The sequence below is a fragment of the Drosophila serrata genome, unplaced genomic scaffold, assembly GCF_035046125.1.
Source record: "Drosophila serrata isolate PLE 108 unplaced genomic scaffold, ASM3504612v1 contig_295, whole genome shotgun sequence".
NCBI classification, from domain to species: Eukaryota; Metazoa; Arthropoda; class Insecta; order Diptera; family Drosophilidae; genus Drosophila; species Drosophila serrata.
The window spans coordinates 503,076-525,342 of record NW_028257193.1 but is presented as its reverse complement, the minus strand read 5'-3'; the positions used below and the strand labels follow the sequence as shown (position 1 = coordinate 525,342).

The window sequence follows — 22,267 nt, the reverse complement described above, 5'->3', positions numbered from 1 at the left end:
TTTGGAAGATGTATAAATATTGAAATGGCTTTCAGCTTTTCAGGTGTTGCGGCGTTGCCGTCAAACAATCGGTGGGGCGGACGAAAATCGGCCATTTAACACCCCCGCTCGACCGACCGACCGGCTGACAAAACATTTCGATTCCGAATGATAACACGCAAGACCTGAGCAAATCGTTGAAAATACTCGAAGCTTGCCAAAATAACGATCAGGGTCGATGAGTGTATAAATACACAGTACATGGTCCGGCACATACATAAGTATGAATGCCGAGGAGCAACTATGTGTGTGGGTGTCCGTGTCGTGGCATCTACCCGCTCGACCGCTCCTCCATGGAGTCTCCCGCCCCCCGACTAATCTATTGCGCAGCCCCATAACAATAAAGCCCCATAGCGTCTCCTGCCAAACTATGTTGCCTAAAATATTATCTGCAAAATCATCTGTAACATCGAATGATATTCAACACTATCCGGCTGGGAATGCCACAAGCGATTATTATTTTGCCTTCACGAACCAAACACGAAATAAAAAGAAAATACACACAGAAAAATAATGATTTAAAAATAGACGCCCTGTTAGGAGGAGAGCACAACAAACGGCTCCATGGGAGGAGAGCTTTGTGGCGCATTCGAAGGCGAAAAAGTTCCCAAGATGAAAGTAAATTCTTGGCATCGAACTCGGCACCCCAGCGATGTGTGTATGGGTGTGTGTGTGTGTGTGTGCTGCAGCCTTGCGCAGGAGAAGAGCGAGTGTTTCGTCACTCGCTCGGCCACTCGGCTGCGCCTGTATCTGTGTGCGCTCGTATCTGTGTGTGCTCGGCGATCCGCCGCTGGCTATCACCTCAGAATTACCTTGCCGTAGTGCCGCCAACGAATAACGTTCAGTCGAGACCGAGCTCATCCGCGATACAGTTGATTTTCGCATCTAACAGACAAAATGGTGAGTGCTCCCAGTGGCCAAGGAATCTCTACACTTCCTCCTCCTCGAATGTCCAGTGATATATATACACATTATGGCAGCAGTTTGAATAACTCAAAAAATTAATGCAAAACTCTCAAATCTTTTTACGATTCCGTTGACAGGCTGATGTTCCAAAGCGTGAAGTTGAAAGTAAGTTGAATCGCAAAGAACAGGATTATCTTTAACCTCAAACGCAAACGAAATCCATCAAAGTTAAACGACAAACTGAAAAGTACAATAACAAACCAGTATAAACTGAGGAAAGTCAGGAATAACCTCTCAAAGGACTAAAAATCATAAAAAACTCTCTAATTTTTGTAAATCTCGCGTGGCTGCCTTCAAAAAACTCGATTACATAATGTGCGCGTGTGAGATACACATAATATATATGTAGATACAACGAATAGTACACAAAAAGCCAGTGAACATATTTCGTAATCACTTGGAATATACCCCATATATACATATATATACACACATCACGAATCCTAAATATATCATCTGGTGCGGAAAATTTTCATTACGGAATGTCTATATGCATCGTCGACGATCTATTTTCATCGCCCTCGCCCCGATCGATCGACACTTGACCGACCGATGGGATGAACCAGAAAAGTGGCCAACGGGCGAAGCCAACAAACCAATTCTTTCCCCCGGGAAAAACTAGTGCGAAGTCAAGTTGGACTTGGGAAAAGTTCGCGGGGAAAATGACAGTGTGGTGGAGATGTTGTGTATATTCGATGGGATGGTCGGGATCCCGAGAGCGCGAACCCGCGAACGCAGATCGTTCAGTGATCTAATTTTGGCCAAGTTATTTCTCGAGATTTATTTTCGTTCGAACGCACCGAGAGCGACAGAGAGAGAGAGAGTGTGTGTATATGTGTGTATATATGTGCTGTGCATGTATATAGCGAAGGCGTTCGGTTCGGGTGTCGGATTACGTATACGCAGTGTATGCTTCGTGTTGGCAACGCTCCCAGATCGCCACTCACGCACACACACATACACACTCCGCCAGTGACAGTAACTAATGGGCTGCCGTGTCAAGATTTTCATGATGACCAAAAATGTGCGTACCAGAAATTTCAGGGTTACCACATCGACCCCGTTTCCTAAGGGTGTCAGCGAGAGCGTAGAGGGGTAGGAGCAGGATTATTTTTAAACAAATAAACCGATTAAATCAATAAGAAATAAACAATAATTTGATGAGATTTTCGAGCGAATCTATAAAGATCAAAGCATGCTAACCGACTCTTTTTCGTGCAGATGTCGAATTCGTTTTCGAAGTCATGGGATCCCCCGGCGAGGGCATTGATGCCGTCGACCTAGGAGATGCCCTCCGCGCTCTGAACTTGAACCCCACCTTGGCGCTGATCGAGAAGATGGGCGGCACCAAGAAGCGCAACGAGAAGAAGATCAAGATGGATGAGTTCCTGCCCATCTACTCACAGGTGAAGAAGGAGAAGGAGCAGGGTTGCTATGAGGACTTCATTGAGTGCTTGAAGCTCTACGACAAGGAGGAGAACGGCCACATGATGCTGGCTGAGCTGCAACACGCCCTGCTGTCGCTCGGTGAGTCACTACCTGAGAGGAGTACTTGCTAACAGATCTAACAATCCATCTCGTTACCCCTCCACAGGTGAGAACTTGGATGACGAGCAGGTGGAGACTCTGTTCGCCGACTGCATGGACCCCGAGGATGATGAAGGCATGATCCCCTACTCCCGTAAGTATTCGCCAACCGAGCGATCTATCTGGATTGCCGCATTTCTTAGCAAATGCACATGTTGTAAACGCCGTTTGTCTATTCCACATGTCACTCTTTGTCTGCGCACAAACCAAATCTCCCCACCAACCACTCTGCACCTGCACTGTGCACTTTGTACCGTCACGACCTGAAAAAATCCCAACGAATGTGTTCTATGTTTGCGTGTCCATGTTTGCGTGTCACTGCCACTGCACCCTGCACCGAAACTTACACACTCAACACACACACACTCGAATGTCATGAACACCACGAAATATCTCAAAACAACAAACACAACAACTCCCGAATGCCACTCGAATGGTGACTGCGTGCTCCTGTATCCTGTGTTCTCCCGCCGTTTGTCGTCGCTCCACACAGAGTTCATCCAGCGCTTGATGAGCGATCCAGTCGTCTTCGACTAAACAGTAAGTAGGGTTGGAGCCACTGGCCTCCCAACAGGGTCCACCCGATGTCCGGATGATGTCAACGTGTCCTGTCCCCCAAAATAATCTTGTGCTAATCTCGGTATCTTTGCCCTCTATTTCGCAGCATTCCTCGCCAGAATGTGTGATAGACCAGATCAGCTATAAATAGTTACAAACACCAACAACAGCAACTATAGAGCAACAACAACAACACCAACAACAAATTTATAGCAACAACCATTCTCCATAGATGTTATATTCATCGCTAACTCTCTCTATCTCTCTCTCGTATATTATTTTAATTAAAAATTACATCTGCTACTACAACTGCAAAATTGAACTTCAAGATAATATTATTTTTTAAAAAATAAAAAAATTTAAATTATAAAATAACGAAAAAAAAACTGAAAAAATTCAAACTTTTTTGTGCACCATTATTTTGTTATGAATTTTCTGATTTTGTTGGTGATGATTACACTCACACACAAACGAAACAACAATAGTTTATTATTATTTTCTATGAGACGTAAATAAAACAAATAGCAAATAAAATAATGTTTAGGCAAATTCTAAAACCGGAGCCAAATGGGAAGAATTCTTCCCGGCGGTTGCTCTCAAGTCTTCTTTTGAGGTTTTAACATGTGATTGTGTGAATGTGGATTAAGTCAAATGTATTTAAATAAACACTAAGAAATACCTGTGCGACCGGAAAGGTGTTGCACAATCAATAAACAGTGCCGTTCATAGGGGTTGTGAGGGGGAATCAACAAGGAACGGCATTTTTAGAGGAATAAAAATATACTTTCATAGTTTTTAAATTGAAGAAGATGAAATTTAACATTTTTTTAATAATTTAAAAACAAAATTAAATATATTTATGGCATTATAAGGAGACAGACGTATTTATATAATTTTAAATATTTAAATACGATTGTCAATCTTTAAAAGATGTATAATACTCTCTTAAATTGTTTATACATGCAGAGGTAGGGTTCCGAGTCCAAAAGGTGGTAGATTATCTAGCTTTTCAGCAAACTTATTTAGCGAGGACACAAACCATTAAGCTAACAAGAAATTAAATAAAAAGACTTGAATAATTAAATCAGAAATACAATTAATTTAAACACAAATCAATAAATGTAGCAAAATTGAATACCCTTACAATTTCAATCGATCACAACTAAGCCAAAAATGCATTAATTTCAATTCGGAAAGCTGTTCTATGTTGGTTTTTATATTCTTAATAAATCTGCATACTGAATTTAAAATGTAAAGAAATTCAATTTTTTGCCAATTTTTGACAATTTTAATGATGTAACCCCTTGTAAAAATTTCAAAATTTCGAAAAAATTTCAAAAATTTATTTTTTAACCGGACATGGCTAGTTTGATTCAGTTTTTCGTGCTGATCAAGAATATATATGATTTATGGGGTCGGATATGACTTCTTCACTGCTTTTTAGTCTTCTGAATAAAATTAGAGTAAGCTGCAAAGGTATAGAAAGCTATCCTTTCTGCTGATATACCCTCACCTACCGTGTACTAAAAAAGCCCCGGCTGAGTAGCTTGCGGAAAAGCTCAGCGGCGCGCGCCGCCTGCGAACGTTGGTTGGGAATTTTCAACGCATTGAAAATCAGTTGAAACCGAGATAACAAACCCCAAAGATACAAAAGAGCAGACGGAGCTGCGCTGCCTGGCCGTTTCAAAATTTGCACTAGCAGAAATCCAAATAAATTAGCCGAGTGCCAGTGAAGTGCGAGTGAGCGTGTCGCAACGCTGAAAAAGTGAAATTCTTTTTGCAATCTGCCCCTGGGGGATTAGAAATGCAATAGAAGAGGCTAGATCCAAAGGCATTCCAAACGCTGCGATACAGATACGAAACCGAGAAACACCGAATACCGCCACAGTGCACAGTGCAAAAGTGAAAAGGATTCGGACCCAGGGATATACACACACAAAAGTGCCGCATCCCGTTTTCCCGTGAGTGCAGCCAACACACGTACACACACACACACACACACTCTCGCTCGGCTTTCAACATGGCGGATGTCCTGGAGAAAAGCTCGGCGCTGGATGCTGTGCCAGCACTAGGCGACACCCATACCCAATCCCAGGCCCAGTCGCTCCAGCAGCTGCAACAGGAAGCAACGCCACCACAACAGCAACAGCAACTGCAACAACAGCAACAACAGCAGCAGCAGCAGCCGCAGCAGCAGCCACAGAAACCCGCACCAGCGAGGGCAAATCAGGAGCAGAAAGGTAAGAGTTACTTCACACCGCATTACGCATACGCCGCGTACGCCATAGAAAATCAATTAGGGAAAGTTCCAGGCACGCCTCTCCATCTCCAACTGCATTGGCTCAATGGCTCAATGGCTCAATTAAAAGGAAGTGTGCTGCCGGCACACCCCAGGACATTGACGACGACTCAGTTACGGTTATGTCAGGCGAACATGCAGCTCCGGCTCACGTCATGCCCTCCATCCAGCCGGTTTTCAGGCAGGGGACATTATGCAAATAGATTTGTCAGGTTAGGAGCTCTCTCTCCAAAGCCATTGTGTGTGATCTGTTTGCTCAGCCGCCGCTTTAGGCCCGTCTGAAGGGGGCTCGACTGTCTGTCTGTTTCTGTGCGTGTGACAGGGGGCAGGATATGTGGGAGGCGGGGTAATGACCTGCAACAGGGACAGCTTTTAATTGTGCTCCCTAAGTCAGAGCAAGAGCTGCATTGTCGAGGCTCCAGTGTGTATCTATCAGATACAAAGGCACAGATACGGGCACGGCGATAAAAGTTATCAGCCATTCGAGTTCGTGCTGATGCGGCCGTTGATGTTGCGGTCGCTCTGCAGCTGACCTCGTTTCGAATCAAGCAGCAAGTGCACCTACCCACTGAAAGGTCGGTTAGCTAGACGGAATTCGCTGGGTAAATAATATAATATAATAATAATTGCGAACTTTTCCTGCCAGGGCATTCCCCAGTCGGCAATAGACTTCATTGGGTTAGCGGGTGTTGAGTGTACACCCCTGCCTCGGCTGATGATTAAATCAAGTCAAGAGCAAACCGGCTCTCTGTTAAATAATAATAAAAAACAATAGCAAAAGCAAACGCCGCTTTAGCTTTGTTTAGTGCGAATGACAGAGAAGAGTAGAAATATAGTTGTTGATTACTATCAGCGCCTCTCATCTGCATGAAGTCACCCGTTCGGCACCTGCTCTACATCAATCTGATTTCAGATTATGGACTTTGCCAGGTCGTCCTCCAGCTGATAAGCAGGAGAAATGCACACTTTCTTTCTGTGTCATTCATATTTTAGAAAACATATATTTGCGTGACGTAATTGCGAAACGAAAACAAACCCATCTCTTTGCACATTATTATTATTATTCTGCGCTCTCGCGGTCTTTAAAAATAGCCAAGATTCGGTGCAATTTCTGTCGCCTATTTCGCTTTGGGTTTTCAATTAACACAAAACGCTGCCAGCTGAGCGACAGTTTCGTTTCTCATTTGCATTTGGCTCTGCAATTGATTTTCCCCCTCGTACTTTTTCTCTTTTCTTTTCACCGTCTTCAGAGAACCCAGCTAACGGGGGCGTGCTCTAGATACTTTTGTGCTTTTGTAGATACTTTTTAACAAACGGCTTTAAAAACTCTGGTAATTGTTAAGGTTTCCGCTCGGAGAAACAATTACCGAATATTTGGAGCCATATTTGTGAGACATTTGGCTGCCACGCCTTGCCTCAGTTAATTCAAGCAAGACGAAATTTGGTTGGTTGTTCAGATTTTGTGACTTTTGGGATACGCTTGGCTCCCCCGCCCGCATATGGTCTTTACGATTAATTAATTAGTCGGAAAAATGAAATTGGCAGCCGAGCTTAGGCCAGGAATACCTGGTTTTAACCCTACAATGCATGCTTGGAGGTGCAACAATTAGCATGCACATGGCGCACAATGAGCGTCCATTAGGTTGTTATTGTCTCGTAACTGCCGGCATATTAATGCATTGTGTATCTGATGGATGCATCTCGCAGCTTGAAGCCCGGAATGCACCACAGTTTCAGCTTGATTAATTAATTACAAAATTAAAAGTTTGATCAATAAAGTTTTTGCTGCAAAAATTAATAAGGCTCCAAGTTTTTAGGGTGGCGGCTCTGGAGTCTCAAGGGTTCAGGGTTCGCGGCTCAGGCAGGCGTGGTGGGTGCTGTGGCAGGTTGGGTGTTTGCCTAATTGTTTTCCCGCAAACAAAGTGTCGCTAGACACGCGACACGCAAATCCCGCTCCAGCTAAAGCTCCGTACTCCGAGTACTCCGTGCTGCCCTCTAATTAAAGCCACAAAAGAGTTGTCAAATGGCTTCGGCGCGAACATCGCCCCGCAGAGTGCCGGTTGACAATACCGATATTCCAGTTCAATAAACTCGGCCATCGGTGGCTGTCTGGGACCGGGGACCTGCTCTGATTTCGATTCACTCGATTTTACCAGCGATTTTCCACCAGTTTCCACGGGCCTATTGCACTTTCGTTGGGGAGTAGCCATCAGAGTTGGAGTCTCTTCGGAGCCGTTGGGTGGGTTGCCGCTTGCCCAATCCCCCATTGCTACCCCAGTGGCCACTGCCTCTTTGGGCAGACGCCGCATAATTTGTTGTTATGCTTGTAGTTTTTAGCCAAGACCATATACGGGGCGGTATCGCCCGTTTTGGCCGACATCGGGTAACGTGCGTGCGGCTGCCTCACTGACAATTGCCACATTTTGTGGAAGGCAATCAATAATCGAAGTGCGTCAAAAATACAAATGTTAAAGTTACCCAGCCACCAAGCTCCCACCGCGCGACTATAAATCTAACCATGTTCGACACGATATGCACGTCACCTGAGGTCCTAGTCGATAATATAGCCATAAATTCGGCTCTTGATTAATTGATAAGGTGTCGCCGCAGGGAGAACCAATATCATTCACAACATTTATGAATAAAGAGGAATCAAAACTCTTTAATTAGAGAGAGACTTTTAAATCCAGTATACTGCTATTGGGTTTATTAATTTATTCCTTCTTGGCCAGAAAGAGCTTTTTGTTAACTCAATTTGTGGCATCTCTATAATACCTATCTTAGATTTAGAAAGCAGTTATTCCTGTCCAAATTAAATATGAGGTAGCTTCAAACTAAATTCCTTCATCTCGAAATTTCTTTATGTGTTAACCACATGCACCTTGCCTTGGGTTACTTTCACAACCGAGCCGTGATTCATCTTCTACGCCGCAGGATAATTCAAGTTTGACCAAACATGCGCAGTTTGCGAGTCCAGCAACCACATGAGGATTCCGCCCTCGTCAGAGAGCTCACAGGAATGCTGAATAGAATAATCAATGAGCATAGCGTAGGCACGGAATTGACCAAGGGAAGGAAGCCAACCAAAAAAAGGGAAGGCATGCCGATAGATACAGCGTAAGCGGGGCAAAGCTACCCGACCGACCGGCTGCATCCCCCGAAAAAGCAAAACAAATGCCGGGCGGTTAGGACGGAAATCGAAAGCACTTGGGGGTGGCAAAACAACCCCCAACGCCACAGAGTGACAATAACATAAGAAATTCGGCCTTGGTTTGCGTGCGTTTCCGATTAAATGCACTCGCTTTACATAACTTTTTGCTGATTCGAAATGATTAAACTAAATCGATTTGATTTAAATTGAAACTTGATTAATTTGATGTTTTTCCTATGAAAATACTTAAAGCCTGTGTTCAAGAGCTATAGATAAACACCTAAATTAATTTTGAAATAACTTGCAGTGCTATTTAAATTGAAGTTTTTAAACACAAAATATGCCCTAGATAAGTTTAAATTTAAATTTCCCGGCAAAAGTTCAGTGCGCTTACATTTCGAAAATGGTCACACTTGAAACGCTGACAAAATCTAAAGGTAATGCCAGACTAAGTACAGAAAGTCGAGACACATTCCTACGTTTACGGATATTTTTGAGATGTCAAAACTTTTGATTTTGAGTCTTAGTTTTAGAAAGCGTAAAAGAAAATTACTTATTTATGTAACAAAAGTCGGACAAAACGCAAGAACGAATCCTGGGACCAATTTTGCCTATTGTTTAAATACTAACTACGTTTTGGGTTGCTGTATCCGCTTAATTTGGACACACACCATTCGGCGAATTGCTACGAAACGAAACGCGGCGAATTTATTTCTCGTTATATTTGAATATTTGAAAATAACAATTTGTATTTATATTAAAAACAATAATATGTGAAATATCTAAACAAAATGTTTTTCTTTTTCTAGGTATGTATCCAAATAACAGGATAAATGTAATCAATTAATATAATCCCAAGATGGCTTCACTTATATTGGTATGTTAAATCAAAGGCTGAATATAACCATTAATTTCCTTCAATATAAGATTAAAAAGAGTATAAACTAACCTAGGCAACCAAGTCGAAAGTAAACTCTTTCAGAAACAGACAACTAACCTTGGCAATCGAATTAGGCTAAAGAACTATGCAGACATTAGCCAGGAGGCAATCTCCCCACCATCGTCGAAGAAGTTTATTCTCAGTCAACCTCATGTCAGTTGGGTTCGTCTCTGGTTTACTTTTATGTCTACGCATTAGAGCGTTCTGCTGCCGTCTTGCGTGATGGCCGCCTGTAAATAGACAACAATTAGGGGAGCCTATGACAACAACACCTGGATAATAAATATGATGCGGTGCGTGGCAGGCGGTGCCTGTAGCTGCCTCACATTCCTGCCCAACTCCCTTCTGTATATGCAGTGTGTGTTGGTGTGTGCTTTGGAGGCATTAGGAGCAAAGGATTGCGAAGGAATTGCACAAATGCGCGTCCATGTCTCCCCCCGGGGGCCCATTAAATTAATCAAGTCAAATGAAATCTGCATATAAAATCAACGTTACCCCAATGTTGGCCTGGCTGGGCCTCCCTGCTCCACTCTCGGATTGGCGTGTTGAATTTGCATTTTTCCCCGGCGCCCCACTAATAAATTTGTATGTCAATAGAATAAGCCAGGCGACGCCAGCTCTGGTTCTGGCTATGGCTTTGGCTTTGCCTTTGCCTTTGCTCCACGAAAATATCCTGCTCTTTGAACTGCGCAAGGACACTTTCTGTTTATGCGCCCCGAGAAGTTTACGAGCGGCTGCCTCGCCAGTCCAACAGAGAGGCAGGGCAGGGGCAGGCGTATCAAAACAAATTCTAAGTATTGTAATTCGAAATTTTTCAAAGCAAATAAAAGCAGTCGAGTTTTAACACTCGCGCCAAACACAACGCAGTCAGAGCTGGCGTCGCGGAGCACACAGCCGAATAAAATATTAAAAAACCTAAACTAAACTATAGGAAATATAAAATAATATTGAAAGTAATACCAGTTTAAGGGCACCCTTAAGCCAGGTTAAGCAGGAGTTTGTGTCTGGATCGAGGCGGGAATTTAGCGACTTCCCTCAACATCCTTGCGGTGAGCGCAAAGTGCAAAGTGCATTAGCCTTCTCAGACTGTACGTGGCCAAGTTATTGCCCTCTTGGCTAGAAAAATCGATACAATTGCAAGGCTCGGTTTTACGACGAACTGCAACAATTGATAGTGGTCGTCGGTCGTCTGTCGTCTGTCGTCTGTCGGTGTGTCCGTGATAAAATCGCAACTGCAGTGGCAGTAGTTTCCCACATCCTGGGGAAGCCGAAGCCCCCCTAGGCCCCTTCCCGCAACGAAATTCAATTGCCAGGGGACCAAGTTTGTTAACAATATTTCCCTGGCTGGGGAATCTAATTGAAAAGCGGAGCAGTTACGCTTAGAAAGGGGCTCCCCCAGAACTTTTTGTGGTTTATGGGCCGCAGTCTGGTCGGAGTTGCACCTGCAATTGGCTTGGCTTTCCGCCCCTGCCCCTACACAGCGAACAATTGTTGATAATCAATTTGGCCAAGACCATTTGGCCACAAATGACAGTTGTCGTTGTTGCGGTTGACATGAACATTGTGTGGAATTTCGGTTTATGTCAGCCGCGACAGGGAAACAAATCATTGTGGCCCTAATTTGCAGTTGCCTGACAGGCCTCCTTTCAGTGCCTGTAGTTGGCCAGGAAGTTGGCGGATCCGTTTCTGGCTCTGACTCGGCACAAGTTCAGTTGCGAGTCGAATGTTGCACGTGCTGAGGCCCCTAAATTGGAGCTCCTCCAGCAGCAGCAACAGCAGAAGCAGCAGTAGTAGAAGTTTAAAGGGAATTACGAGCCGTTTTTCGGTGGGTCTGTGCTATTTTATCGATTTGCCCTCCAAAAGGTAACACACCAAAACTAAATGCGAAAGTTTTCGGTTCTTTTTTTTGCCGCCGCCGCTACCGCATAAAGTTAATTGCCAGGCAGTGCCGAGAACGAGTCCAGAGTCCGCGTCCGGTTCCCAGTGCCACACAGTGCCTCCTCCTCCTCAGAAATGAGTGATACCGATGCGGTGAGTCCTTCTGGTGATGGTTCAAGTCGAGTACCTGTACCTGTACCTACAACTAGCCTACCTGTGCAATTCAAGAGCAGCACTATAGCACCGCCAATTGCCCATGCACAAGCGATTTACGAGCATAATTTGAATATGACAGCGATATTAATGGTCGCATTATTCCGGCAAGGCGACCTTGCATACATCATTGTGGGTCGGATCGGGATCGAAACCCTTTGCGAAATAAATCAAACAGCGATTTGCTCTCGGCCTGCATTCGATTTGGGCGACTTAGAACTGCCGAAAGCGAAGCCGCAACACAAACTTTTGTTGAATCAATAAGTCACAAAAACAATTTGGGTCATGTTACAACTGGCAACCGAATTTCATGACAAAATTCCCTAATGGTAACCGAAGAGGACCGCCGAGCGGCCCACAACATGCCGAGAATGCCAAAACAATAAAATGTAAACAAATGCAGAAAGAGCCATCAAATTTGAAAGCACCACTCAATGTGAATCGTATTGATACGTCTGCGGCGGATACATGAATCCTGGCACCCACACTCTGGCACTCACTACTGCGATATATGGCCATACATATGCAAATGATATGGGCCAGTTTGAGGCGCAGGAGAGGGCGCCAACGGGGCCACGTGTGGCATTGGCCAATGCTCTGGCGGCTCCTCGAGCCCTGCCAGCTATCGGGTTACCAGACACTTGCACATTTCTGCACCGACACCGCAGGCGAGAAGTCCTAGCTTCAGCTCCAGGATGTACGGCACGGAGAAGACACGAGGCGAACGATCCAGCCAGGAGATTTCCCAGAAGGAGTACAGCGGAGTTAGAGAGGATGCAGCTCAGCAGCAGCAGAGTCGCCAGTTAAAGACGGAGTATCTGCCGACAGATCGTTCAAACTACGAAGTAGACTCGGATCGCTCTAAGCAGCCGTTAAGACCTCAACCTAACCCGGAGTATCTCGGCAACAGTGCCTCTGATTCAGGCGCCAGATCTCCTCTCAACACTGATTATTCCAGCAGCAATGCCATCCAAGATCGTCCTGTGTATCAGATGGACTCAGTGTTCTCAGATCGTTCCAAACAGCCGATAAGATCTCAGTTGAATACAGAGCTCTTAAGCAATACGGGACCAGTAGAACGACCCACTTACGAGGCAGTTGCTCCAGATCAAAACTCCTTAAATCGTACCCAACAGCAACCACAACGTTCCCAGCCTGTGGCAGATTACCCAACTAGCAGTGGAAATGTTGATCGTTCCCTCTACGAGTCCAGACAACTCCAGCAGCAGCAGAACACCTACACCGCTTACAACGCGGCACCACCCAAAGAACGCAACATTTTGCACAGCAAGCCCAGCACTAGCACCAGCACCTCCTCCACACCGAACACCAATCCCAATCACACGCCCAAGCTGCTGAGTAAACCCAATGCTGAGTATGTGCGACCACCACAGAACTTTGTCTTGCCACCGCAGATGCGTCCCGCGGTGGGACCGCCCCAGCCGCGTCCTCCGTTTGCCGGTGCCCGGCCAATGGTGGGTATGGGACCGCGTCCACCCATGCCGCCTCCAAACATGGCGGTTAGGCAGATGGCGCCGCCACCACTTCGAACCACAGACAGCAAGAGCAACCTGCTCATGGGTCCGCCACCGCCGGGTATGAGACCTGGCATGCCGCCCCCACAGTTAAGTCAGCAGAGCATGCAGCAGGCACGCTTGCCCAACTCCGGGGGGCCGCTTAGTCCGCCTGGCCAGGGACCGCCAAGGCCACCGGGTGGCTTTCCCTGGAACCCGGCAACCGGGGCACCTGGTATGCCGCCTGGCGCAAGACCACCACCACCACAAAACATGACGCGTCCACCGCCGCCTACATTTCCACGACCGCTGCCAGGTCAGCCGCTGCAGGCACCCTTCCGACCGCCCTTCAACCAGCCGCCCATGCAACCGCAACCGCAACAGCAACCACAGCAGCTGCAGCAACAACACATGCAACAGCAGCAGCAACAGCAACACCAGCCACCGCAGCAACTACGCCCACTTTCGGCAGCGAGTGCTCACAACAACAATGACGACGACGATGACGTGATCATGGGTCCGGCAGTGACCCCGCTCAAGACATTCAATCCAAGGGCCGATCCCATGGGCTCGCCGTTGCTGGAGGAGACGGAGCCGCCATTTGAGACGAGCCCCCCGGCGGTAGAGGCCAGGAAGAGTCCCGGTTTCAGTAAGACAATCTAAATAGTTATATATATACCACAAGTGAAGCCATCTAGGAGTTATTAAATTATGTTTTTTTAATAATCCTTTAAAAGGGAAATAAGATATAAGGTCAAGTTTTCCTTTCAAGAATAAGTTATAGGTCTTCAAGTAACTATTATTTCCATAGATGTTTAAAAACCCATAAATCTTCAACTCCATTTCAAATCAAATTATTTTTGCTGATAAGTTATAGGTTTAAGTCTGTTTCCGCGAAATTTGTGAGCTGATTGAACGTAATATTATTTACATATCAACTAACTCGTTTCTTATCAACTCATTTCAGAGGGTGACAATGACAGCGGCGTGGATGAGTCCACTCAGGAGAAGGTGAGTTTGCGATGGCTTTGAACCAGTTAACTAGTTGGCCATAAATTGAGACTTCTTCTACGTTAATTGAGAGGAAATTAACTGGAACTGGCGACAAATTAATTTAATTCCGTTGACCGTCTCTGTTCACAAATCATAAATATCTGTAAAAGGCCGGGGCTGCCAGCGGGCGACGAGCTCTGAGAGCTTAGCTCTGCTCAGCTCCACGCTCCATTGGAGACCATATAGAAAATATTATATATCAGGCCCGACTTTTGTCTGCGACAGTTCCGCCAGTTGCTCAGTTTGTCAGTTTCCCAGGTTGGCTCGTGTTCGTGTGCAGACGCCAAAGTTCAGACTAAGTTTTGTCTTGGCAGACGGTAGTTGACGCGTCGGAAAAACCCGCAGAAAAGTGCGACAAAAGTCGGGCGAGCTGACAAACATATAACTCTCACTCTCACCCAGATACTATACTATATGTATATGAGGTACGTGAGGCCAGCAGGTAGCAGGTGCGAGGCAGTAACTCCCAAAAAAAGAAGTCAGTCAGTCGCAGTTGCCGAAAAGAAAAGCACAGAAAAGAAAGCGATTTATATGCCTGGTGATATCTGTGCCTAGATAAGTGCCAAACACGAAATGGGGCGGGGCGGAGACCCAGGGAGTTACCAGGGGACTAGACCAGAGATGGGGGAGCAGGAATCATAGTACACATATATCTGCAAAGCGGTTGTTGGCTCTATAAATACAGCCATCCATATGCAAAAACGACACGAAGCGGCGACAATCGATAAAACAATGCATAAACTATAAGTCCTTCGTACCGACAACGACAACGACATCGACATCGACGACGACATCGGCAGTTGGATGGCTTATTGGCCCGGCCCGATCTGGCGGCAGTCATAAATGCCAATGGCATTACGTTGACAGCTCCGGATAGCCAGGGAGTGTTGAGAGCGAGTCGTAAATAGTTTATAAACCACAGCTACAGCCCCAAGATGCATCTCGTCATAATGGCCGACTCCAGCTACTTGCTAGTAATCCACGAGGGGAATTGGATTGAAATTAGACAGTTTTGTGACCCTTCTTCTGTGTTTATCTCATCTCAATAGGATCGCAACGGCCCCAATTCGCCCAGTTCGCCGGTGAAGACGCCCACATCGACATCGTCGAAGCCGGGCACGTCGCGCCCACCGAGTGCCACGCCCTCAAACAAATCGGCACCCAAATCTCGCAGCGCCTCGAAGAATCGCTTGCTCCTCAAGACCCCAGAGCCCGAGCCAGTCAAGAAAGGTGAGTGATATATCTTTTTAATATCGACCTTGATCCTAGAGCAGAACTACCCATGCAAAGGGTCCTTTGTGTCCTGGCTGTTTTATAAAAAGCTTAGTTCCTTCGGGCATTTACAGCCAAAAAAAAACCCTATATATATATACTCTAGGTATATCTATATTTTCTATGCTAATTTTTAGGCTATACCAAAGTTATCAAATGTCATAACTAAGCCAAAAATGCATTAATTTCAATTCGGAAAGTTGCAATTTGCTAGTTATTGTATGACTAAGAAATCTGTATTCCGAATTTTAAAATGTAAAAAATTAAATTTTTGTCCAATTTGTGCAAGTTTTAATGATGTAACCCCTTATCATTTTTTGCAAAAATCAAAAAAATATCAAAATTTTATTTTTTGCCCGGACATGGCTAGATCGATTCAGCTTTCGATGCTGATCATGAAATGATTCTTTCACTGCATTTTAAGCTCCTAACTGAAATGAAAATATCCTGAAAGGGTATAAAAAGCTGTCAGGATTATAATAAATAATGTAAAACAATCCCCTCTCTCTGCAGTTCCAATGAACAAGGTACAGGTCGGACATGCGCCTTCGCCCAACCTGAAGGCGGTTCGCTCCAAAATCGGATCCCTGGACAATGCCACCTACAAGCCGGGCGGTGGCCACGTTAAGATCGAGTCCAAGAAGATCGAAATCAAGGCGGCTCCCCGCATCGAGGCCAAGAACGACAAGTACGCGCCCAAGGGCGGCGAGAAGAAGGTACGTTTGGGCAGATCCAACTCCAGTAAAGAGGGTAATCCAGGGCGGGACCGGTGTATCCATTCAAAGCATTCCTGCTGGGGCAACCCAGGACATAAATCCAGCTCTTTCTCTCTCTCTCTCATATATCTTTGTAAAATTCTATCATCTACAAATGGCTTTTGTAATACCGAGAAAAGCTCTCTCGTAAAAAAAATAAGAAAAGTAACGTATTGTCGCGTACTGTAAAGTAACTTGTATTGTATTGATTGGTAAACTCAATTTCACGGTCGATTTGCGATTTGATTTGAGATATACTTATGCCCATTATAGATGGCGGCAGCACGGTATATTGAGTCTCGTATCTTGTTGTAGGAAATGCAATTACCAATTCGCAGCGACACTTAGCAGCATAATTCCGTTGCCTTATGTAGCGCGTATGAGCTCCAACCCCATCCGTATCCGCATCCGCATCCGACTGCGCCTCCGCCATCGAACTGGATGTGCCAGAGTTGGGTGCGACGACTCTGACATTGACAGCGTCAGGCGGCTGGCGGCAGACGGCAGACGGCGCAGCGGGATATCTAACATTGGATCGATATTTGACTCTGGCTTATAATCGTTTACCTAACTTGTATCTATTTACAACGTACAACCATCGAATCCGCACACACTCGCACCAACAATCCACCACCAATCCGGCACTGCAAATCCGTAGATAGTAACAACAAAGTTGCAGTGGAACGCAAAGTCGAAAATCGGCTCGTTGGAGAATGCCGCCCACAAGCCCGGAGGCGGGGACAAGAAGATCGAGACCCTGAAGATGGACTTCAACAACAAGGCCAAGTCGAAGGTCAACTCCAAGGACAACGTAAAGCACCAGCCCGGTGGCGGTGATATCAAGGTATGCAGGCCCCCTCAATCCTACCACTCCACCCGTCATCTGAACCCCCACCGTTTTCATGTTTGAGTTTGACCCAGAGACCGAACGAGTTAACATTGATTTTTGTAGTGGTTAAGTATGATTTCCGATTGACGTTGGCTTTCGTTGGTTTTTTGGATGCTCTACTCTCTCGTTTTGTTACCAACAATAACCCGGCATGTTCATGGGCATGGGCATGGGCATGGGCATGGGCTCTCTCTCCCTCAGTGCATGTGGGGCCGAAATGTTATCTTAGTTTTAAAAACAGCATGCTGCAAGTTAAACCCTCCTTCGGTGTCCAACACTCACACATCGAGAAGCTCAAACCTAGAACTACAAACCAACTAACACGCAGATCACCCCTAAACCAATGCCTTGAACCAATTTCCAGAACTACGATAGGAAGATGAACATCATCTATGGCGAGGGGTCCAAAATAGTTGGCCACTGCGCCAGTAACAAGCGCCTGGATGAGAATATGTATAATGAGGAGGAGGTAGAGTTTTAGCCGGGGTAGGTAGCCCACCCACACCAGATGTACATATACATACATCACCTGGTTGTTGACTAAAAGTCGAGTAATACACACCTATCCTATGTATAGTATTGGGGTCAGCAGGGAAAACCATTCTGTTTAGTTCCTAACCCATACCAAATAGCTAAATAATCGAGAATAACTTATTATTTTTCCATCCTTATTTTAACGAAACGAAACATGTTTAAACAATATTTTGTTTTTAACTAAACCATTTAAAACACAACGAATTCAAAGGATAACAACCCCAAGGATGTAAGTAGTCGTGATAACTCTTTTCCTCTGTGTACATCTGATAAACATATCTTTGTGTGCATCCTATGTGTGCTTTTGTACGAACCCTTAGATGCATCATGTCTTATGTTCTTATTTTTGATCTTTTTGAAACACCTTAGCCACACTTTTTTGATCTATATACATAGTATCTCCCCAAAAGGCACCACACCTACCTAGTAGTTAGTAGAATATTTTATGTATCTTTACTTTTTATAATATCCATTTGTTACGTTCCCCGTGCTCTGTCCCCGTGTTTTTGTGTGTTAAATTCCAAATTTCAGTGTGTGTCCTCGATTGGCCGACGTCCTGTGTCCTAAATAATAATAAACCACCAAACCCAACCACGCAATGTCGAAAAGGCCCATTTGGGTCGTCCATTTGAAACACTTTGGAAATAATGATTTGCTAATCGTTTTCTGTACGTTGCCGGTGCCGGTGCTACTTTTCAGATCCAAACGCAAAAAATAGAAATTAAGGCACAAAGCAAAGTTGGCTCTTTGGATAATGTAAAGCACAAGCCCGGTGGCGGTGAAAAGAAGATTTTCGATGATAAGGATTATTTGAAAAATGTTGAACACTCTGTTGCACTGACAACACCACCAACACAGGTAAACTACATGTACATAAGCTCGTAGTAGTTATACGTATTCAAAACTAGAATTTAACTTATACCTAACCCTGATTTACTAGACCTCTTTTTAGTTCGTTAAGAAGGAAACAAAAAATATATAATAATCTAATATTATCGATATCCCATTTTGTGTTTGCGTCGAGAAATTCATTTTTGTGTAATCCGTAATTGTAATTGATTGCGTCAACACCTTATGGTTTATGATCAAGCCACTAACAGAGCACCACACCCAAAAGAGACCCCCCACACACACGTAACCCAAGAAGCCCCCACAGATACCTTTCCCACTTTGCCACCCGGAACCGCTTTCAGAGAACTCCCACCAAAAGATCACCACCTATCCGTAAATTAATGAGTAAAGTAACATCTGGACAAAAAGTATTTGTTGGCACTTTTAGGTCTCGATGGCGGGCATTCGATATTCGTTTTAGTTTGTTGTAACCTTTCGTTTCGTTCAGATTATCATTTCATTGAGTTAATTGCCATTACGTTGCATTTAAAAATGAATTTCCCCACAAACCCAAACTGAGATTCATTGGCGATGACAATAAGCAAAGAAAAGAAAATTGGTAGCAAGAGCGCTTTCCATCCATCAATTTGACATGTGTTGTACCAGAAAAGATTCTCTAAACAAATCTCTCTCTCTTTTTTCTCTGTCTCCCCTCGCTTTAACCGGCTGCTAATGTAGTTTGCGGCGCAAGGGCGCTTGATTGCCACGATCCACCTAGAATTCGGTCTCTGTAACTCAGACTGTGTGTGTAACAATATATTCGAGTCGCTTTTTAAATGAACTCCCTCCTAGCTTTAATCAGCCGAACCGAATCCGAGCTCGATATCGACCACAATCGGGTTTCGAAAAGACATCCATCAACTACTGAACTGTACCTTAAGCCAAACGATAACTAAACAGGACAAAACTAAGAACAAGAACTAAGAACACCCAAACTCAATCAGAAAGTCTCGGCTGAGTTGGCAAGAGTTTCTATTTTAAATTGTACACTAAAAACGACTAAGTATGTTGAGGATATGAGCTGTCCTGCCCCTGGGTGGGATCTCGAAGAGGAGGCTCTCCCGATCCGGCCAGGTGTAAATTGAATTTAACCACAGCTTCAGCTCCGAGTCACTGTCCAGGGGCAGAAGACAGCAGCCCGATGTTTGTTAACTCCCCCTAGTCCCTAGTATGTAGCGAAACACAAGTATTATTTATGGCAACGGTCAAGAACCCTATACGACGTAGGATAGTACAAATTTTGAACAATATACTGATCCGCGATTGCTCAAACCGAAACCCCGTACCCCAGACTCTGACCCTTTGGACGGTTAAGCGAAAGGCTGCCCAGCATTTAAGTCATCTAACCAAGTGCTTTGCTCGCTCACACTCGACACACGAAAACACTGAAAGAAATGTCACTCATACATTCACCTCATTGTGCATACATCAATACTGACATCCAATTTATATTACGATTAATTATGAATTATTAAGTGTACTCTTCATTTCTGTGCTTAACCTTTTCTTTCGTTTATTATAGGAATATATATACACGTTTTATTAGGCTAGTCATACGAAACTAAGTGCATTAAATTCGAAATTCGTATACATGTTACGTCCATTAGAGTTATTTAAAGCCTATTACGATTGCTACTGCAACATAGTACATACATATACTGGAGGTCCGAATGCGACGCTACTTTAAGCACTATAGAAACATTCTATCCGATCCGATTTGATTCGATTCTAATTGATCACGGTACGATCACGCAAGACCCGTAAGTCCTTGTGCGTTGCAAGTTCTTCTAAGATGTGTCCATTATATACATACGTGCATAGATAGTTTGATATACCTAATATTTAACAGTGCTGTGATAGACTAACCGAACCGAAGCTGATTTGCCAGACCACCTGCATCCAAACCATATACATACATACTCTATAGATCCCGAAACGGTTTCAAGGGCAACTGCTTGCGACCCCCAATCTTACTCCATTGCATTCCAAAAACCAACTCATGATCTAACAAGGCTTATGGTTTATTTCTGTAATAGTTTACCTTATCATTTGAGCAATCGATACGCATTCACGTTTATATTTTTATCTTGAACGCAGAGTCCACTACCATCCATGACGGCTTCTGGCGCTGATGAAAATTTAAATCAACAAAGCTAAATGCCCGAAATGCCCGAAATGCATGTCGAGCCGATATCTTTTCCTTGCAAGCTAAGATAGCCAAGATTGAAAGCGAAACGAACATTGAACCAGCTAATTTGAAATGTACTATCTAAGCAAAAAGCTACACAAAAAGAAAAAGTTATGCAATGATTTCCACACACCCTCACAATCCAGTAATAAGACCCGAACAATTCGATAGAGGTGCAAGCACGCAGACTGCAGATGCAGATGCAGATGCAGATTCATCTCCACCACCACCCCACATAGAAGCGGTATTTGGTATACAGATCGAAGTATATTGACTAGTTGAGCAATGCACTCTTTATCGTCAGATACAAGACATAAATTATATATCTCAATGTATTACAAGAACTTCATATATACATAAAATATATATATATATATACATAAAAGTATCTAAATATTTAAGCAAATTATACAAGATTCGTACGAAGAAATCGTGTGCTTAGTTGAAATGTTGAACGACACCTAATTACACTCGACATCTAAATGTTATACGACTAAGAAAATGCGACCCTATGATATGTGAACCGTTTAGATACTTTTGCGACAAACAAAGCCACATAGAACAGAACAGAACAGTACCGAACCGAACAGAACAGATAATACCACGTATAAGCATATTTTTACTATTATTAATTTGTATCTTATTAGTCAAGCGCATCATTCTCACGATTTATTTACACCCTGTTACAAAATGTAAGAACAATGGCAAAATTTAAGCATAATAAACAAACAAAAAAACGTTTTTTCATTTATTAAATCCCGGAGTTGTTGTTGCACTTTAGTGTTTTGAATATTTCAACTGTTTGGTTTGTATCGGTTTGAGATTATGCGATTTGAGACAACTAATTTTGGAGAAACTTAAGTACATTTGGCAAGACACGCCCACGCCGCAAGCGTTCCAACAAAGCCACGCACGAGCACACATCCTCTTCTTCCTCATTTGGATGCATTGGTAATCGAAAACAATCGAAATAAATTTGATCAAGCAAATTGTAAGTCTCCATATCAATCGAGCTATGACTGCGACAACTATTTTGCATCCGCCACCCTGGACTATGAACCGCATCTAAAAACCCTCTTTGTATCCGAATCCCCCTAGTATTGGAAGGCGCCGCGCATTCAACGCGCCACCACACTCACCTCGTCCATGTCGCTGCCAGCCGAATGCCTCGTTCTCTCCGTGTCCATGCCGTCGCTCAACTCGGAGACCAAGCGTCCAAAGAGTGCGGGTCCCAAGAAGAAGCCCGGACAGGCCGTCCACACAAAGCCATTCCGCCTGTACTAAGCCGATGGATCGATGTCCTTCTAGCAGCAGTCAGTGTCCAGAGCTGCTCCACCACAACATTGCACAAGACGACGCATCCCAAGCGAAGCACTTCGAGATTCGAGCACAAGTTGATACCGAGGCACGCACTTCTAAAAATACATATCCAAAACAAATTTTATCAAACTGTTAATTGTTTAGAACCGAAAATGAAACGTGGCATTTACAACAAAATAAACGACAAACTGAGAGGCAAAGTTAAGCACAAAATACATCG

The 22,267-nt window shown here is 44.3% G+C and overlaps 2 protein-coding genes and 1 long non-coding RNA gene across 25 annotated transcripts; 2 read left to right on the top strand and 1 right to left on the bottom strand.

Moving 5' to 3' along the window:
- The first annotated feature begins 882 nt into the window (after positions 1-882).
- Positions 883-3,551, top strand: Mlc1 (Myosin light chain alkali). 2 transcript variants are annotated; one of them, XM_020944066.2, is made up of 6 exons: positions 883-939; positions 1,083-1,110; positions 2,227-2,532; positions 2,600-2,686; positions 3,086-3,132; positions 3,257-3,551. In XM_020944066.2, the coding sequence occupies exons 1-5, from the start codon at positions 937-939 to the stop codon at positions 3,127-3,129; spliced, it is 468 nt and encodes a 155-aa protein (XP_020799725.1). In that variant the 5' UTR covers positions 883-936; the 3' UTR covers positions 3,130-3,132; positions 3,257-3,551. The 2 variants fall into 2 exon arrangements, with proteins under 2 accessions (XP_020799725.1, XP_020799726.1); XM_020944067.2 differs by lacking the exon at positions 3,086-3,132.
- A 1,150-nt stretch (positions 3,552-4,701) lies between these two features.
- On the top strand, positions 4,702-22,260 carry tau (microtubule-associated protein tau). 22 transcript variants are annotated; one of them, XM_086836962.1, is made up of 11 exons: positions 10,285-10,589; positions 11,472-11,571; positions 13,047-13,794; positions 14,113-14,156; positions 15,248-15,428; positions 15,984-16,186; positions 16,884-17,069; positions 17,860-17,877; positions 18,348-18,506; positions 19,218-19,283; positions 21,826-22,260. In XM_086836962.1, the coding sequence occupies exons 2-11, from the start codon at positions 11,554-11,556 to the stop codon at positions 22,009-22,011; spliced, it is 1,809 nt and encodes a 602-aa protein (XP_086693088.1). In that variant the 5' UTR covers positions 10,285-10,589; positions 11,472-11,553; the 3' UTR covers positions 22,012-22,260. The 22 variants fall into 22 exon arrangements, 14 of the variants coding, with proteins under 14 accessions (XP_086693091.1, XP_086693092.1, XP_020799667.2 ...); XM_086836963.1 differs by lacking the exon at positions 17,860-17,877; XM_086836965.1 differs by lacking the exons at positions 10,285-10,589; positions 11,472-11,571; positions 13,047-13,794 and adding an exon at positions 4,702-5,390.
- On the bottom strand, positions 21,444-22,201 carry LOC147643045 (uncharacterized). The gene is made up of 2 exons (XR_015272619.1): positions 21,867-22,201; positions 21,444-21,792 (listed from the first exon to the last, which is right to left on the bottom strand). It is a non-coding gene; the product is annotated as an uncharacterized LOC147643045 (long non-coding RNA).
- Positions 22,261-22,267: the final 7 nt, after the last annotated feature.

Bases quoted from the DNA above. Each gene is read 5' to 3' on its own strand.
- Mlc1 (XM_020944066.2), top strand. The intron at 1,111-2,226 runs GTAAGTTGAATC...TTTTTCGTGCAG, and splicing joins TCCAAAGCGTGAAGTTGAAA to ATGTCGAATTCGTTTTCGAA. The intron at 2,533-2,599 runs GTGAGTCACTAC...ACCCCTCCACAG, and splicing joins ACACGCCCTGCTGTCGCTCG to GTGAGAACTTGGATGACGAG.
- tau (XM_086836956.1), top strand. From the start codon at position 12,327: ATGTACGGCACGGAGAAGACACGAGGCGAACGATCCAGCCAGGAGATT. The intron at 13,795-14,112 runs GTAAGACAATCT...AACTCATTTCAG, and splicing joins CAGGAAGAGTCCCGGTTTCA to AGGGTGACAATGACAGCGGC. The intron at 14,157-15,247 runs GTGAGTTTGCGA...TCATCTCAATAG, and splicing joins ATGAGTCCACTCAGGAGAAG to GATCGCAACGGCCCCAATTC.